Below are 16,581 nucleotides of genomic sequence, written 5' to 3'. Positions count from 1 at the left end.
CCAGCCTGACCACATTCCCAGTGAGTGTGGAGACTATGGATTTGGAATAGACAGAAAGCTCTGCCCTGAAGTGTCATCTATGGGTCACCCCCATCTATCCAGGCGGCCTCAGCACATACTGATCTTAAGTGTGCCAGAGGCCACGCAGGAGTGAGTGCACCTTTGGGAGCTGGGGCAGGGCTATGGACAGGTCCCAGGAGGAGGACAGGAGGGTGCCTATAGGCTTAGCAACGTCCAGGGCCCAGTATGCGGGGACCTGAGTAAAAGAGAAGGCGAGCATCGCTGCTCCAGCCGCTAGCACACACGTTGACTCCAGGTGGCTCAGGGACCGGGCAGGAGCGGGAGTCTCTGCGCAGTCTGTGGGACTCGAGATGCTGGATCGGCCCCGTGCCCTTCCGAGATATCCCGGAAGCGAGCCTGAGGCCCTCTCCGCTGTGCACCTGGGCCTGTGCGCTGGCTTGGCGCGGCTGGCCGGAAGAGGGCGCTGCAGCGGCGGGCTCTGTCCCTCGCGGGCCGCCGTCCGCCCCGCTATAAAGGGCGCGGTGCGAGCTCGTGTGTCCTCTCGGCGGCCATGGAGGGCGGGCGGTGTGATGTGGTCTCGCTTTTGTGTCAGGCAGCAGGGAGGGGCCGTGCGCTCCAGAGGAGGTGAGCCCAGGGCCTGGTCCCTGGATGTCTGGGGGTAAATTGAGCTCTTCCCTGGAGGGCAGCGGTGCATTTTGTGTAATAAGCTGATAGATAACGCAGATTGTGTTAGGTACTCAGGGTAGGGGAGTCCCAGCCTGCAGGCGCAAGGTCGTGAGTCGGGCAGGAGCCGGCAACCCCAGCACCCGGAGCGCTGAGACAGGAGGATCGCTGCGAGTTTAAGCCACCTGCACTACATAGCGTGATTCTGTCTCCAAAAAAACGAAAAAGGGAGCGTGGGGTTGGGCTCCTGGACAAAATTTAAGTGGCCCGGGCCGTGGGGCATCGCGGGAGGGCGCGCACTGCGAGCGAGGGCTGTTTGGGATGCAGGCGAGGTCACGCTTGGTCATTGTGAGTCAGGTGTCACCCCAGCTTCTAAGGCAGAAGGAGTGATTGCCAGCAGAAAAGCTCGGGTGTGCACTTGCTGCTCACTTCAGGGTGATAGGTGATAGGGACTAGATTTCTCTTTGCAAATAACCAGCTCTCAACATGGCTTTGAAAAGGGAGGGAGGAACGTGGGGTTGGATTGTTCTAGAAGGCCTCTTGTAGCCAGAAGCAGTTCTCTCTTTTTGGACACCATGTGCAACAAAGTAGTCCAAACTCCCTGGCCTGGTCTTGCTGACCTCTGTGTAAAGCAAGTTGTTTTCTATCTTAGGGAGTTTGCCTGCGGGAGAAGGAACTCCTGTAAAGAGATGCCAGAGTCTCACATAAGTTGACAGGTTGGTACTGCAACATATCCCCCCTCGCCCCTCAGACAGACAAACTGAGTGAGCCCTGGACCCCTGGGACTCTGCTTGTGCACACTGCCCCTAGAGGCGTTGCAGGCGTGGCTGCTGTGTCACATCTGTGTCATTAGGCGGCAGAGAGAATCCAGGCTATGTCTACGCTCAGTGTTCGGACCCATGAATACCTGAATGATTAGTAGCCTGACACTGCCAGTGCCCTTGCAGCCACCTGAAGCCTTGTGGGTGAGGCACCCTCTCCTGATGACCCTCAGCCACATGAGGGATTTGTTCTTTCACAGCAGATCAAAGATAGTTTACTCCAGGGTGGGGTTTGGGGTTTGTTAGGTTTCCTCACTGAAAACCATAGAAAGTGGTGCTCCCCTCCCTTTTTGGAGACAGGGTCTTGCTATGTAGCTCAGGCTTGCCTTGAACTCATGGCTATCCTGCCTCAGCCTCCTGAGTGCTGAGATTACAGGCCTGGCTGGATGTGTGATTGAAACCTACCAGCTGTACCAGCTACAGGTGCCAGAATGTGAAGAGATTTCTAAAATCTCAGCCTTATTCCAGATGCAGTAACACAGTACCCAATGCTGGATGCCTGAGGCAGAAGGATCACAAGTACAAGCCCAGCCTGGGCAACTCAGACCTTGTCTCAAGTTTTAAAATAGCACTGGGGGTGTGGTTAGTGTGAGGTCAAGAGAGATGCAGTTTTGTGCATCTTGCCCTGGGCGTGTAGCGCCCCTTGGTTCAGCCATCCAAGCTGTTAGGTGAGCTCCAGCACCACAGGCCTGTGGTTGTGTACCCCTCATTTTACCTTATGGCTCCTAAGCACAGGAGGAGCAATGCTGGTGTTCTGGAGGAGCTGTCCTGTCCCTCCTGTAAGTGAAAAGGTGACACTTGATCCTAGTGTGTGTGCATGGGAGAAGACATAGTACATGTAGGTTTCTTTTCGTGTGGTTTATTATTTTGGTGTTTAATGCAGGAGACATGGTGACTGAACATGCTCAGTGTGACCCTCATCCGGGAGACTGCCTGTGAGCTGCGCCCTAGTTTAAGGTTAGGAGATACACGAGCTGGACCTGCTGTGGGGCACTAATGGCTCCAGGGGTATGCGGCTGCCCTGCAGATGGGGTACTGGACCTGCTAGCACCATGGGCACAGCCACTCCTCTGTTCCTGTGACTTTGGGGCAAAGAGCAACTGGCTATTTCTACACTCAGTGTTCGGGGATCAGTGAGCGCTGAGAATGGGTTATAGCCTGACATTCTAGAGCCACAGCTCAGATTGTGGGATTCCAGGGGTGCTAGCTGGGACATACCTGCCAGGCTCTCTCTCATTCCCAGATTTCCTTCCTGGAAGCAGGCATTCCGGGGTGGATTGAGAGCCATCGAGTGGGCAGGCACCAGCTGTGTTTTGTCCAGTCCCCTTAGCCCTATGGAGAGGTTCCCGGGGCACAGACCCTCATGGGGATCTTGAGATAGAGGCAGGAGGTGTCTCTGGTCTGTAGGCCCTCTAGAGGACAGCAGAGGCACCTACTGCCTTTGTGCTCTAGGTGAGACCAACGCTAGAGCCCTCAGAGCTAGGTTCCTCAGAGCTGTGCAGTCTGTTCTGACTGCCCTCATGGTTCACAGTCCCTTCAAAGATGGGTGGAGGCTGAGGTGCTGCTGGGTGACCTACAGTGCCCAGGAAGTCCAGTGGTCCCAAAAGTCAGCAGTGCCAGACCTTGCTGGGTCTCCCTGGGGAAAGGAGCCCTGCAGTTGAGGTGCTCAGATTAGTCTCCCAGGCATCCTCTGGCAGACCTAAGTGAAAGCATCGGTGATGCCCTGGTCTGACCCCACCTCTCTGCCTTTCCAGATTCAAAATGTGAGAAGGAAGGGGCCTGGCTCCATGCGCTGTGTCAGGCAGACTGTGGACCTTGTGCAAGTAAGTGGCTATTGCAGCGTGTCACTGGGTATGGAGTACCCCAAGGACACTGCCCACCCATCTGGGCCTTTGCCCAGTTCCTGCACTGACTAAAGACAGTCATCTTGTTGTTGGCTACTGTGTTTTGCCTGAGACAGGAAAATACCACAGGGAAGAGTGACTTTTTAAGTAGAGCCCAAGTGTGGTTCTTGGCACCAAGAACATGGGCAAGTTGTGGTTGGAACCTGGGAATTGAAACGAATGGCTGAAGTTTTAAGCAAAAAACATTAAAGTAAGCTAAAGAGTTTATTGGTGTCCTTTCTTGGAAGGGCCACAGTCCCACTGGAGGGCAGAGCAGGCTGCAGGGAGACCTTCCTGCCTGCATCCTCAGGAAGAGGTTGGACACTTGACCACTGAGCATGGGGGTGCGTACTTACTGGTCACTTGACCAGTAAGTACAAAGTATACAGATAAGTTAACTAGAATGGTGGCTATTTTTTTTTTTTTTTTTTTTTTGGTTTGGTTTTGGTTCTGGGGATCAAACTTAGGACCTTGCACTTGCCAGGCAGGTACTTACACAGCTGAGCTTTGTCTTTTAAAGTGGTTTTGGCTGTTTTACAAGCCAACTCACCATGTGATCTAGGCAATCTTGCCTCAGCCTCCAGGTACTGAGATTACAGGTATGTGCCACCACACCTGGTTTTCCTTGCATAAATCTGTTACTGCCTCATTGCCAGCACCCTCTAGGTTTTTTTTTTTTGGGGGGGGGCACAGTTTCACTGTAGCCCAGGCTGGTCTTGAACCTACAGTGGGCATCCTGCCTCAGCCTCCCAAGTGCTGGGATTATAAATATCTACCACCATACCTGCAACACTTAGCTCTGTACCACATATTTATTTAAGCCTGCAGAGAGCCTCTTCAGAACCAAAGCTGACAACCTGAATATAACTGGTAGAGCACCTGTCCAGCACACAGGAGGCTCTATGTTGAATCTCCATCACAAAACAAAAAGGGTGCCAAACCCACACTGGTGATCTCAGCACTGGGAAGCTGAGGCAGGAGGATGGAAAGATTGTGCCCAGCCTGGGGGGTTCAGTCTCAGAAATGAAGGGCTAGGGATGTGTCCAGGTGAGTGGAAGTTGGAGGTGGGCTCGGACTCCCAACAGGTTTTGACTCCTGGCACCAACCTGACAATTGGCAGCCATTTGGTGAAGGCCCCTATGCCTCTGGCACAGCTGCTTAGACTACAGGGCCACAGGACCCCAGGCAGCACGCACTGTACCACAGCACAGTGCCCATGTGTCACATAAAAGCCTTTTATTTACATGTGTTCCTCAGAGGACCTGCCTGCATGGCTGGGCACTGCCCCTGTCCTTGTGGCCTCAGCCTTTCCCATGGGGGTGGGGCCAGAGTGAACAGTCTGCAAAGAGATCTCTGGATCCGGACCCATGCCCCTGGCAGTGGTTCTGCCATGGGGACCCCTCAGGCCGGGTACGTGCTCCTTAGGAGTACTTGGTGTTGGAGATCTCCTTCCAGAGCAGCGTCTTCAGGTGGCTGAGCACCAGCGAGTGGTGGGCCTCCACTTGGCTGGCCAGCCCGCTCAGCGTCGTGCAGGTGCGCAGCTGTTTGCCCAGCTCCTCTCGCAGGGCGGCGGGTGCGCCGGGCAGCAAGTAGTCCCGCAGCAGCTCGCACACCTTGGCCAGGTTGGGCTGGATGAGGTCGCCCTTGCACTGCCGCATGAGCCGGTCACAGGGGGCCCTGCAGTCACGCCCGTAGGTGCAGTCGGCACTACGCTCACACCGGCGGCCCTGCAGGAAGCGTCGCACAGTGGCCTCGGGTGCCACTTGCTGCAGGTCTGCCATCTTGAAGTCGTAGGTGGCCGTGTAGCCCACATTGGCCAGCGTGGTCTCGCACATGTAGAAGGTCCCGTAGGAGCCATGGAAGAGTTCCTCCACGAACTCCAGCAGGCCGATGGCGATCTTGGCTCGCCAAGGCCACGCAGGCCCGAACCACTGCTGCAGAGCCCTGTGCATTGCGGGTGGCAACAGTGGGCGCAGCAGCGGGGGCAGTGTGGCCCATGGCCAGGAACCATGGGGGACGCCCTCGGTGAGGTAAAGGTCCCCACAGGAGCCCAGCAGCCGTGAGGCGTGCTCCTTCTCCTGGAGGGACAACAGCAGCAGGAACTCGTTGCGCTGCAACAGGGCCCACACAGACTTAGCCTCTGCCAGGGACACTCGGCTGTCCTTGTTGAAGTCCGCCATGAGCAGAACCTGGCCGACCAGCGCTGGCAGGGAGGGCAGATCTCCCAGGTTCGCCTGGTGTTGGGACCAGAGGGGAGGGAGGTCGAGTCATTTGGGGACCCAGCTGTACTCCACCAGCAGAGCACAGGACCTGTACTGGTCTCTTAGGGTCCCCCAGGCCAGTAGTACTGGGCTGGTGGCTGCAGGCTTCCCTACCCAGGATCACCGAGGTTTTGTTGTACCCCACCCAGCACTCCTCCAGCATGCTGATGTGTTCCTGCAGTGCATGAGGGTCCCGGAGAGGCCCCCATGCTGCCTGGAGACCTGGGCAGCAAGTCCTCCCCCCAGTGCACCCAGGCTCTGCTGGCTCACCTGCCCCACTGCCCTGGAAAGGCCCCTTTCTCACTGCTGCCTGCCCACAGGGCAGAGTGACCTGCTGCAGGGTCCCTTTGGGCCTGCCCAGGCCCAGGCAGCAAGCTGACCTTGAGGAAGCTCAGGGTCATCTCCCGGAACTCCTTGATGGACGTGCCCCGTGTGGGTTTGTCAAATAGTACCAGCTCCTGCCGGGCAGCCGCCTCTGGACGGTCCTTGTCATTCAGGGCCTCCTCAATGCTGCACTTGATGGTCACCTCCTTCTCCTGCCAGAGCCCACTGTACACCTGGAGGAGGCCACAGGGACCTGTGCACAAGCCTCTCCCACAGTGGGTGCAGCAGCCCAGGCCCACCCAGCCCTGTCTACATACCTGCTGGCCCGGCACCGGGGACAGGCAGGTCCGCCACTCCACCGTGTGCAGCTCACACAGATCTTGGCAGATGGAACCTGAGATGATGCCCTTTCGGTACTGGTCACACTGGGGATGTGGGAGCCAGGATGTGGCTGGGGTACAGGCTAGTGGCTACAGCCCCACCCTTGTGGATGCCCTCAGGCCAAGGCCCAGCAGGAGGCTCTGGGAAGAGGCATGTCACAGAGCCAGGAGCCCACCACGGTGGGTGTCCAGGGCACTGGGCCTGAAGCCCCATCACTCCTGCCAGCTGCACAGCACCTAATGCCCACAGCACTGTTCTCAGCCTCAGGGTGGCCTGGCACCCTGCCCCTGGCAGCACCCATGTCCTGGCACACAGAGGCTGCTGTCATGGCAACCCTGCCTGCTGTCCTTACCCACTGTGACAGGTCTCTGGCCAAACTACAGAAATAAGGGGCAACCCCAGGCCCTGAGGGAGGGCAACTAGACACAGGTCAACTAAGCCACAAGGGTTCTGCTGGCATAAACCACTTCCTGTTTCCTGTCCAAGGTCCCTGTGAGCACCATGGCTGGCTCCTGGATTTCCTAGGGGGTGGGGCCTGTTCCATCCAGAGCAGCGCCCACTCCCCTGACCTGGGCATCTGCCCAGATGTCCCATCTCACATGCAGGACAAGCTCCCCCCACCCCCTCAATGGCTGAGCTGATGGTCACTGTCAGCTAGGAAAACAGCACACAGGGCCAGGGGGTGACCACTCCCTACCAGGCCCTCCTGCCAGGCCTTTCCTGGGCCACCTCGTTAGCCAGAGGGTCAGTGAGCCTTGTTCAGCAGCCATCACATCAGCCAAGCCCACCCTGGATAGGGCCCCAGAGCCATGTCTGAGGTGGGGGTGCATTCCATGAAGCCCAGCATGGGGAACTGGTGGAAGGTGTGGGGGGAGGTACTGAACACCACTGTCAGAGACGGGAGGTGGCAGGGCCAACCAGAGGCCACCATGCCCAGCCACGTGAGCCCTGAGGGCAGGGTCTGTTCTGTGGCAGCCTGAATGATGGTACCCCATCCCAACTGGAAAAGGGACAGGCAATGCACTCATGTGGGTTCTGCCAGCTCCAAAGGGGTCTGTCCTGACCCCAGATGGGCCCTAGGGACAGGGTGGCCCCTTCACAGGGCTGTGGGGAGGAGGCAGCATACCTAGGTCTGGGACCCCAGGGGATGCCACCCCACTATCCTGGGCTCCTACCTCTTTTCTCCTGGCCTGAGGAGGGGCTAGCACAGACTTGCACAGGCAGTATGTTCAGCCCTCTCCCAACACCTGCTGCCCATCAGGTCCCTCTGAAGCCCCCTCACTCCCGTTTCCTTTCCCACTATGCAGAATCGGCCAAGGTATGCAGTGCCCAACCCGAGCACCATTTGCACCAGGCACTGCATGGCTCTGGCACTGGTAGGTGGGAAAAGGACCTCCTCTGGGAGGCTGGCCCTGTCCTCAGGGTCCCAAGACAGAAAGCTCCCCTTGTCACAGGGCACCCTGAGAAGCAGGGAGTGACCCCCTGCTTGCATCACACCCAGACCCTCATGAGCTGGTACTGCCAGCCTCCCATGAGCACACTCTCACACACCAGGACAGTGGCACCAGGAGAGGTGTAGGGAGCCCCCTCCTGCAGCCTGCGTCCCTGGGCCCAGTGGGGACAGGGACTCTCTCTGGACTGGGGGAGACACCCATGCCTACAGTGCCCAGGCCACCACCTCCCCCAGCAGTGCCCTCCCCTGCATCCTAGCCCACCTCCGGCCCGAGGCACTGCCTCCTGACAGGTCTCCCAGGAACCCCACACTTACGATGACCACCTGACAGAGGTGGCCGCGGCAGAGCTCCGAGTATGATGAGTAGTGCACATACACCAGCCAGCTGCCCGCGAAGACGCCCAGCCAGACCAGCACCACGTACCTGACCCTGAGGCCCGAGATCCGGCCCTGCGGGGAGGAGCCTATGAGGATGCCTACCCAGCCTGCAGAGTCCCCAGTTTGGGTGCCACAACCCTCATGGCCCCTTTCCAGGTTCCAACCCACTGCTCAGCCAGCCAGCACCACTCTGCAGCCCCAAGAACCACCTAGGGATTGCCCTGCAGCGGGGCATCAGGGTTGACATCCAGGGTTCCCATGGTGGGAAGATAAAAACAGGTCAAAGTGGGGGACTGAGAAGCATTCATTTTCCAAACTAGCTTTCCCCACCTCCCCACACTGCCCTGATGCCAGGCCGGGTGAGCTAGCTGCTAGGCTGGGAGCTGTGACCTCCTCTTTCCCATAAGCCGGGGTCCCGGGGCTCCCTCGTCACACCCTGGGAGGCATTTGCAGCCTTGTATATCACAGCCACAACCACAGGTGACACACTCACATATCCAAGGACAGGTGATGGGCCCTCAACATGGCATCTACCCACACCAAGGTAGCCACTAGCCTTAGCTGAGTAGCACTTCAAGACGTGCCAGGAGGAAGGAGCCTGCCACCTGTGTGAGACGCCTGGGGTGGGCCCATCATCTGCAGCCCCTCTGCCTCAGTTTCCCCAGTTGGCAGGTGGAAGCATAGAGTGTGGGGGTTCCAGGACCCCTGAATCCAAACAGGGTCTCTGAGGTTGACAGCCAAGGACCCCACACCCTCATGTATTGCAGCCTGTGGGAGGGGCATAGACACCCTGCCCCAGGATGGAGGGACAAGGAATGGCCCAGAGCCTGGTGGGGAAGGAGGATAGACTGAAGGACAGCTGCCCCCCAGAAGAGACCCCTGCTGGCACAGAGCCCCCTCCTGTGGCCACCAGCTGCTGTACAGCTGACAAGGGACAGGCCAGCCTCCCCTAAGGGGACCTCCCTGTTGTCAAGCCTGCTCTGCCCTGGTTACCACCTCCTCCTCCATGAAATGGGGCCACTGGCTCCTCGGGGACCAGGCCCAGTCCCATCAGTGGGATACCCTCACCAGCTTCCCTGACTCCAGGCCACTGGGAGGCCACCCCAGGAGAAGCTGTGATGGGGGTTCTCAGAGCCACAGCCCAGGGATCCTGGGCAGAGAGAGAAGCAGGACTCAAGGTCTCTGGTCCAGGTCAGGCCCTTGCCCCTCAGCCACTGGCTCTGCACTGTAGCCTGTTTCCGTCGGCTCTGTCCATAATGGAAAACAGGAAAACAGTGGCAGGGGAGCGGGATGCTGCCATCACAGGCCAAGGTCAGGACTCCTGGCTGGGGGCCTGCAGGAGAAGGGTGGGGTTGGGCCAGTGCTGGACCAGGAGACCACTCCTTTCTCAGCGATCCCCGATGGGCTGCCAGGCCTTAGCACAGGTGGCCCTGCAGGGCCATCACTGCTAGGCTGACTCTGGCCAGACCTCAGGCCTCCATCTCTCCCAGGCCCATCCCTGGGCAGGTGCCTTCCCTTAGGCGCCCCAGCAGCTGGGTGGCGGCGGATGGCAAGCCTGAGTCCGCAGGATCCCCTTAGGTTTGCAGAGCGTCGGAACGGCACGGTGACTTCTCCTCAGGAAGCCAGCCCCTGCCAGATCCTGCTGCTCCCCTCATCCCTGCAGAAAGCGCTGACCGGCAGAAGCTGGGGCTGGGTGCAGGCTGCACTCCTGCCCACCCGACCTAGAGGACACCTCAGCCGTCCTTCCTCCCCGCCCAGGGGAGCTTGCTCGGCGGCCCCTCTCCCTGGCATAGCGGGGCATCCACGGCGCCCACGGGACCCCGCACCTGCCGAACCGGCGCCTGGCACAGGGTCTCTGCAGCCCGAGCTCCGATCACTGCCCTCTTCCGGGAGGGAGGCTGAGGCGGGCCAGGCACCGGTTCCTTCCCGAGCGCTGGCGGGCGGCGCGGATTCCGCGATCGAAGGGGCACGGAGGGGACGGTGACGCTCAAGGTCGCGGGGGTCGGGCGACCTCCTTCCCGGCGACCCGGCGCCCGAGCCTGCGGCGGCGGAGACGCAACCCGGATCCCTCCCGCGCGCGCCTACCTGCGGGCCCTTGGCGAAGGCGCACAGCAGCACCAGGGGCGCCAGGCGCCGCAGCCGCCGCATCGTGGGCCCGGCCGGGAGCGCCCGCTCGGCTCCCTCAGCCCCGGCCCGGCCCGGCCTGCGCCTGCCGCCCGCTGGCCACGCGGGCCCGCGCCCCGGGCCGCGTTAAGGCGAGGCCGCGCGCCTTTCTGACGGCGCAGAGGGGCGGGGCGGGGCGATCGAACGTGGGGGTCCCGCCGGGGCGGGGCGGGGGCGGGGCGAGCGGGAAGGTCGGAGGGAGAGGGGCTGCAGGGGAGGGAAGAGCGGGGCGGGGCCGCGCGGAAGAGAGGGGGCGGGGCGCGCGGGGAGGGCGGGGCTCTCCAGAGGAGGAGGGGCCCGCGTGGGAGGTGCTGCCTACTGCCTGACCCTCCAGATACCACAGGTGCTTGCGACGTGGGGTCGCGCATCTCTTCCCTGGCCTTCCCTGAGCGGCGAGGGTGGTCTTGGGGCGGTGGATCCAGCAAGGCCTTGGGTCGGGGAGGCTGAAGCGTCCCAAGTCCGGGGCTGCTCTGCCCCTGGGCCGGGTGCGTGGGCAACGGCAGCTGGGGTCCGTGCATGGATATGGAGGCTGCGGCCTTCCTAGGCGACCCATGCATCTGCTTTGCAAGAGGTCACCAGAAGACGCTGTTACACTGCTGTGATCCCATCGGTGTGGGAGGCTGAGGTGGGAAGAGCGCAAGTCAGAGCCCACCCTGGGCAATTTAGTGCCATCGCAAGATCCGGTCTCAAAGAATAAAAGCAGAGCTGGAGATGTGGCTCACTGGGAAGGCCTGAGCTCAGTCCCTGATGAGGAGAACAAATCTCAAAGAAGGAAAGAGTCCTAGTTGGTTTTATTTGCCGTGACAGGACCAGGAAACAAAGCCTGCTGTATTAAGGGGAACAAACGTCCCTCCAGCAGGGGAATGATTTGACAAGCGAAGCCCTGAGCACAGCAGAGACAGTGGGGCACCCTGCCTGCGAGTCGGGGAGGTAACTGGGCAGGCCAGCAGTCTGCATCCACTGCAGGAGGCTCCTTCTTCCACTGCTTTAAAGTGACCGGCTGGGGAGCGCAGCCACTGCCCCGGTGACCCTGATTGTCGGTGAACAGCCAAGTCTCCAGTGCGATGACTATTAGACCTAGTATCCAGCCATGGCATAGGAAGGCCGAATCAGGACAATCACGACTTTGAGGTCTGCCTGGGCTATGGAGTGGGACCCTGTCTCAACAAAACAACAGCGACGGCCTCCTGTGATTTTTGTTTTTATTTTAAGTCGTTTTCTTTTGTTTCTTTTATTTTCTTGAGTCTGGGGAAGTCCTGGAGGTTGATATACCTGACTGCACCTGACCCACCATTGTGAAGGGTCCCTCGGGCACTCAGAAGTGAGATACATTGTTTCGTGGAAAGAGGGCAGTCAGTGCTTCTGGGGACCCTGGAGAAGGTGGCCATCCTGAGAGGGGCACTTGCCCTCTAAACAGGGAGGGACACAGTTGGGGTTTTGTTTTCTGTTTTGCTGTGTCCTGGCGGAACAGTAATTTACACATGCTTTGGAGCCTCTCCCCTCTCCTTTACCTAGGATGGGCTCCTCCTGTGCCTCCCTTTCTCAGTGAAGCGGACACTCACTGTTCCTGAGGGATGTGGGTGGGGTGGTCGGGTTGGGAAGGAGCTGAATGTCACCAAGAGAAGCTCCTGCCTGGGTGACCTCTGCAGGGTCCTGGAGGTCATGGTCTTCTTAAAAGTACAATTTTTATTTATGATTTCCATGTCTGCTTTCTGCCTTTATTTCTTCTATCTTACCTCATTCTAAACAATTTAAATATTCTTAACTGGGGGCTGGAGATTTAGCTCAGCGGCATAAGCACCTGCCTTGCAAGTGTGAGGTAGTGAGTTCGATCCCTGGTACTGATAAAAACGAGAAAGACAAATAAATAAATAAATATAAATAAATAAATATCCTAACTGATGTGTTTTGCTTTTTGAGCCAGGGTCTTGCTATGTAGCCCAGGCTGGCCTTGAACTCATGGTGATCCTCCTGCCTCTCCAGTGGTGGGATTCCTAGTGGATTTTCTGTGTCATCCAAAAGGTGCTTTTAGGGCTGGGAATTTAGCTCAGTGGTGCAATGCCTGCCTGGCAAGCTCAAAGACCTGAGTTTGATTCCCAGTACCCCCAAAAATAATAAAATGGAAACAAAAGATGCTGTAATGATTTTTTTTTGTTTTTAATTTTAACTTATATTTATTTGGGGGGATTTTTTTTTGTCTTTTTGAGACAGGGTCTCACTATGCAGTTCAGGCTGGCCTTGAGCTCACTTTGTAGCCCAGGGTGGTCTCGAACTCGCAACGATCCTCCTGCCTCAGCCTCCCAAGTGCTGGGATTACAGGTGTGAGCCACCACACCTGGCAACTTGGGGGGATATTTTAAAAAGTTCTGGGGGGCTGGGGATTTAGCTCAGTGGCATAAGTGCCTGCCTTGAAGCAGGCAGTTGTGAGTTCGATCCCTGGTACCGATAAAAAGGAAAAAGACAAAAAAAAAAAAAGTTTTTAAAAGTTTTTTTGGTTTTGTTTTTGTACCGGGGATTGAACTAAGGACCTGCACTTGCCAGGCAGGTGATTACACTGCTGAGCTAAATCCCTGCCCCCACCTTTTTTTTTGAGACAGATCTTTCTTTCGTTTTTTTTTTTTTTGTCTTTTTCCTTTTTATCGGTACCAGGGATCGAACTCACGACTGCCTGCTTGCAAGGCAGGCGCTTATGCCGCTGAATTAAATCCCCAGCCCAGAGACAAATCTTTCTGTGTATTTCAGGCTGCCCTTGATTTCACGATGCAGTCCCAAGCTGTTTTGAACTCCTAGCAGTCTTCCTGCCTCAGCCTCCCAAGTGCTGGGATTACAGATGTGCACCCCCACACTTAGTTTACTTTTATTAGTATACATTTGCACTGAGTAATTTTGATTGAACAGCATTTCTTCAGAATGTATACCCCACACTTGGGCTCTATTCTCAGAACCACCCAAGGGCAGGGAGAGCAAGAGACACCAACCACTTCTCTCCCCCAGGGCTACTCAAGCACTAATGGAATCCGGAAATGTCAGGACCCAGTGTTCTCCCCAGGCAGCTCTGGCCGTGCAGTGCCCTGCATGGATGGCACTGTCTGCTCCAGCTGCAGCTCCCCTGGTGGATACCCACAGACCCTAGGGCCCCAGCTTGGCAGGTGTCCAGCAGGTGAGCCGTCCCAGGGTTGAGCCATGGTGGCCGTGGTGACTCCAGTGCTCCACTAAGCACTGTGCATGCAGCACCATGCAGATGGGAGTGGATTCAGGCAAAAGTGGATTGCCTTGGTGAGTGTCCCAACGCCCCCAAAACTGGCTGCTAATGACTGTGAAAATAAGACAAAAAGTCCTGAAACGCTCAAAGCCTGGACCTAGGCTGCAGGCCCCCCAGTCCTCTGCACTGGAGTTGTGGGTGTCACCTTGGAAGATACATCTGTGCAGAACGCACACGGGTACCACCTGCTGGCCATGTCAGGGGTCCCAGTTGGCCCTGATGTCTCTTTTGCCAGCGGAGTGTCCAAGGGCAGCCTCCAAAGCAAGTGACCGGATGGAGAGAAATGGTGATTGTCAAAGGCCTGATGTCAAGTACGGGCAGGACACGCTCCCACCTCCTCAGCTTCTGGTTTGGAAGTTGTAGCCTGCATGGTTGGCAGTCCGTGGAAGGGTCTGCACCCAGGAGAGCTGCTCAGGGCAAGGTGGCAGGGAGGCAGGAAGGGAGATCAGGCAGGGAGGAGCTGGGGAGAGAGGTGAACCCTTCAAGGCCACACCCCAGGGATGGCCCCTGGTCCAGGAACCACAGCTTCACAACAGTCCGCCCCTTTCTGCCAGATTCCTCACCACTTCCAATAAGGCCCCGCCTCCTAAAAACAAATCAAGCATTCTGGCCCAAGGTCCAGTCATCTTCCAAAAGCCCTGAGGGGATATCTAGATCTAAACAGACACCAGCACACACATCCACGTGTATATGCACACACCCAATGACGTTAACCCTCTCACACACACACTCCTGCATGCATGGCCTTGGCCAGTGCTGACCACTAAATGTGTGAGCTGTGACCCTTGGCCATGACAGGTAGCAGTGCAGGCTGGGTCCCTGAACCCTCGCCTGCCTCCCCGAATCTGGCCTCCCTTTCCCTTCAGGAGCTGTCAGAAACCAGCCAGGATGGGGTGCAGGGAGCCTAGGCAGCTCAGCTGCAAACAGGAATTTCTGTGTTTGGAATTCACTGGTCTTAGTAACCACGATGGCACAGGGAGCCAGGAAATACAGCCATCTCCTCCTCACCAACACCAAAGGGACAGGCACCCCCAAAGCCAGCCTGCCTTGCCAGCAAAATGCTTTCTGTTTGCTGGGTGGTGCCAGGAAGGGGCGCCTCTGCCCAGCCTGTTGGTCCAAGGGCTATGACACTGGGACTGTATTTGGAGTTGAAATTTGTTGAGGTGCTGGGATGGAACCAGAGCCTCCTGCAACCCCAGGCAAGTGCTGTACCACCAGCAGCCCCAAATACTTTCTTATTGTGATAAAATGGACATTGTCAGACACGCCCAGCTCGAGGGCATCACGCTGTCATGCGGCAGCGTTACCACCATCCACCTACAGGGCTCACATCCTGGAAAATGCAAGCTCTGTCCCCACCAACACCCATCCTGGGTCCTCCCCTGCCCCAGCACCTTCCAGGCTACTTCCTGTTGACACTCGGGAGGGAAGGAATCCTGCAGGACTAGTCGGTCTTGTGTCTGGCCTGATACTCAAGGTCTCCCCTGTCGGACCGGTGTCAGCCATTTCCCCCCCCCCCCCCGCCCCCAGCATCTCCCCCCCTCCCCGGGGCTGCCCCTGTGCTGAGTGTCATTTTCAGTCCTGGCCACACTTCCAGCTGACAAACTCACAGAGTGGGCCTGGTGCCGCGCGTTGGGCACTGTGGGGTGAGCTCTGCATTCCAGCCCCTTGGCATGGCCTACACAGCTGGACCTGGAAGCAGGACAGGTGTGGACAGTGGGTTTCAGGGTGCTGGCGGGGGCTGGGGGGAGCTGTGTCCAGGCTGCAGCCTTACCAGTGCCTCCCAGAGATCACGTGGCCTGCTGTCAATTCCCCGAAGGATAAATGCTCTTCAAAGCTGCCCCTGCTGGAGGATGGTGCCCGGACAACAGGAGACAGAGTGGGACAGCAGAGGCTACTTGGGACTGGCTGGACTCACATGCCTTGGTCTTGCCAGCACTTGGGGGGCCCTGGGCAGGTCTCTTCCAGGTTTCTGTTATGACCAGGCCACTCCGTCCTGAGTGGGAGCAGCTCCTGCCCGCGGATGAAGACAGCACACAGCTGGGGGAAGCTCAGTAGCAGAGCTCTTGCCTAGCATGTGCCAGGCCCTGGGGTCCACCTACCTCTGGATCCAAAGGAAGAAAGAGGAGGAGGAGTAAAAAAATGAGGAGGGAAGGCACAAGTGATGTGGGAACAAATCCACTGGCTGAAGCCCCACCGCTGGCACCCAGCCCTGTGGGATAGGGCTGTCTGGGACACTCAGGACAAGGCGGTACAGCAGGCCACACAGGTCCCATAGAACCTTTAAGCCAGCATGGCAGCAGTGCAGAGGCAGAGCCTGCTGGGGGCCCCAGGATGAAGGAGGGAGCTAGGCAGGCGATCTGCAGACAAGGTGAGGTTGAGGAATCCCAGGCCCCAGCACCCAGGAAAGCTGGCCTATGGGAGGGGTGACCCTTGTGGCCCAGCAGACTCCTGGGAGGTCAGCAAGGGACATCAAGAGTTGGGCGACTCCTTGGCCTGAAGGTGTCCCCACTTACAGAGCTCACCTGAGGTGCCATGGGGGCCACCCCCACCATCCCAGTGACCAGACTCAGCCAGGACCCCAGCCTGCATACCTGGGCCAAGCCCTCTGTCCACCAGGATGCCCTGGGCATGGAGAGCTACACAATCTCCTGGGGCCAGTGCCCAGCAGGGTTCAACTTGTTTTGATCCCTTGATGAATGTGGGCTGTGCTGGGCTCACCTGCACCCCAGGCCCAAACTTGGGACCCAAGAGCTTTAATTAAGGGCCCATGGGACTGTTTGCATCTCTTTCAAAATCATAAGACTGTAATCCCCCACTCCCACCCGGACACTGAGGCCAGAGGATTCCAAATTTGAGGCCAGCCTGCTGAGCTACATTAGCAAGACTTGTCTCAAAATAACAAATTTTTTTTTAATTTTTTATTTTTTGGTCTTTTTCCTTTTTATCGGTACCAGGGATCGAACTCACG

At 57.8% G+C, this 16,581-nt stretch overlaps 1 protein-coding gene, 1 long non-coding RNA gene and 2 other non-coding genes across 5 annotated transcripts; 3 read left to right on the top strand and 1 right to left on the bottom strand.

Annotated features, from left to right (window-relative positions):
* Nucleotides 1–512: 512 nt before the first annotated feature.
* Nucleotides 513–3,614, top strand: LOC106028312 (uncharacterized). The gene is made up of 4 exons (XR_001201920.3): nt 513–645; nt 1,337–1,400; nt 2,389–2,462; nt 3,260–3,614. It is a non-coding gene; the product is annotated as an uncharacterized LOC106028312 (long non-coding RNA).
* Nucleotides 1,484–1,615, top strand: LOC111757746 (small nucleolar RNA SNORA17). Its single transcript, XR_002792040.1, has one exon. It is a non-coding gene; the product is annotated as a small nucleolar RNA SNORA17 (small nucleolar RNA).
* LOC111757743 (small nucleolar RNA SNORA43) lies at nt 2,535–2,672 on the top strand. Its single transcript, XR_002792037.1, has one exon. It is a non-coding gene; the product is annotated as a small nucleolar RNA SNORA43 (small nucleolar RNA).
* A 995-nt stretch (nt 3,615–4,609) lies between the features above and the next one.
* Nucleotides 4,610–10,469, bottom strand: Dipk1b (divergent protein kinase domain 1B). Of its 2 annotated transcripts, XM_063244278.1 has the most exons (5): nt 10,271–10,461; nt 8,123–8,257; nt 6,291–6,398; nt 6,030–6,206; nt 4,610–5,622 (listed from the first exon to the last, which is right to left on the bottom strand). In XM_063244278.1, exons 1-5 carry the CDS (start codon nt 10,331–10,333, stop codon nt 4,810–4,812), a joined length of 1,296 nt encoding a protein of 431 aa, XP_063100348.1. In that variant the 5' UTR covers nt 10,334–10,461; the 3' UTR covers nt 4,610–4,809. The 2 variants fall into 2 exon arrangements, with proteins under 2 accessions (XP_063100348.1, XP_063100349.1); XM_063244279.1 differs by lacking the exon at nt 6,291–6,398 and having other exon boundaries at nt 10,271–10,469.
* Between the last annotated feature and the right edge of the window lie 6,112 nt (nt 10,470–16,581).

Source organism: Cavia porcellus, unplaced genomic scaffold (assembly GCF_034190915.1).
Source record: "Cavia porcellus strain 051 isolate PalLab524CR breed Dunkin Hartley unplaced genomic scaffold, mCavPor4.1 scaffold_49, whole genome shotgun sequence".
NCBI classification, from domain to species: domain Eukaryota; kingdom Metazoa; phylum Chordata; class Mammalia; order Rodentia; family Caviidae; genus Cavia; species Cavia porcellus.
Note: the sequence above shows the minus strand (reverse complement) of the source record. Positions and strands in the feature narration are given on the sequence as shown.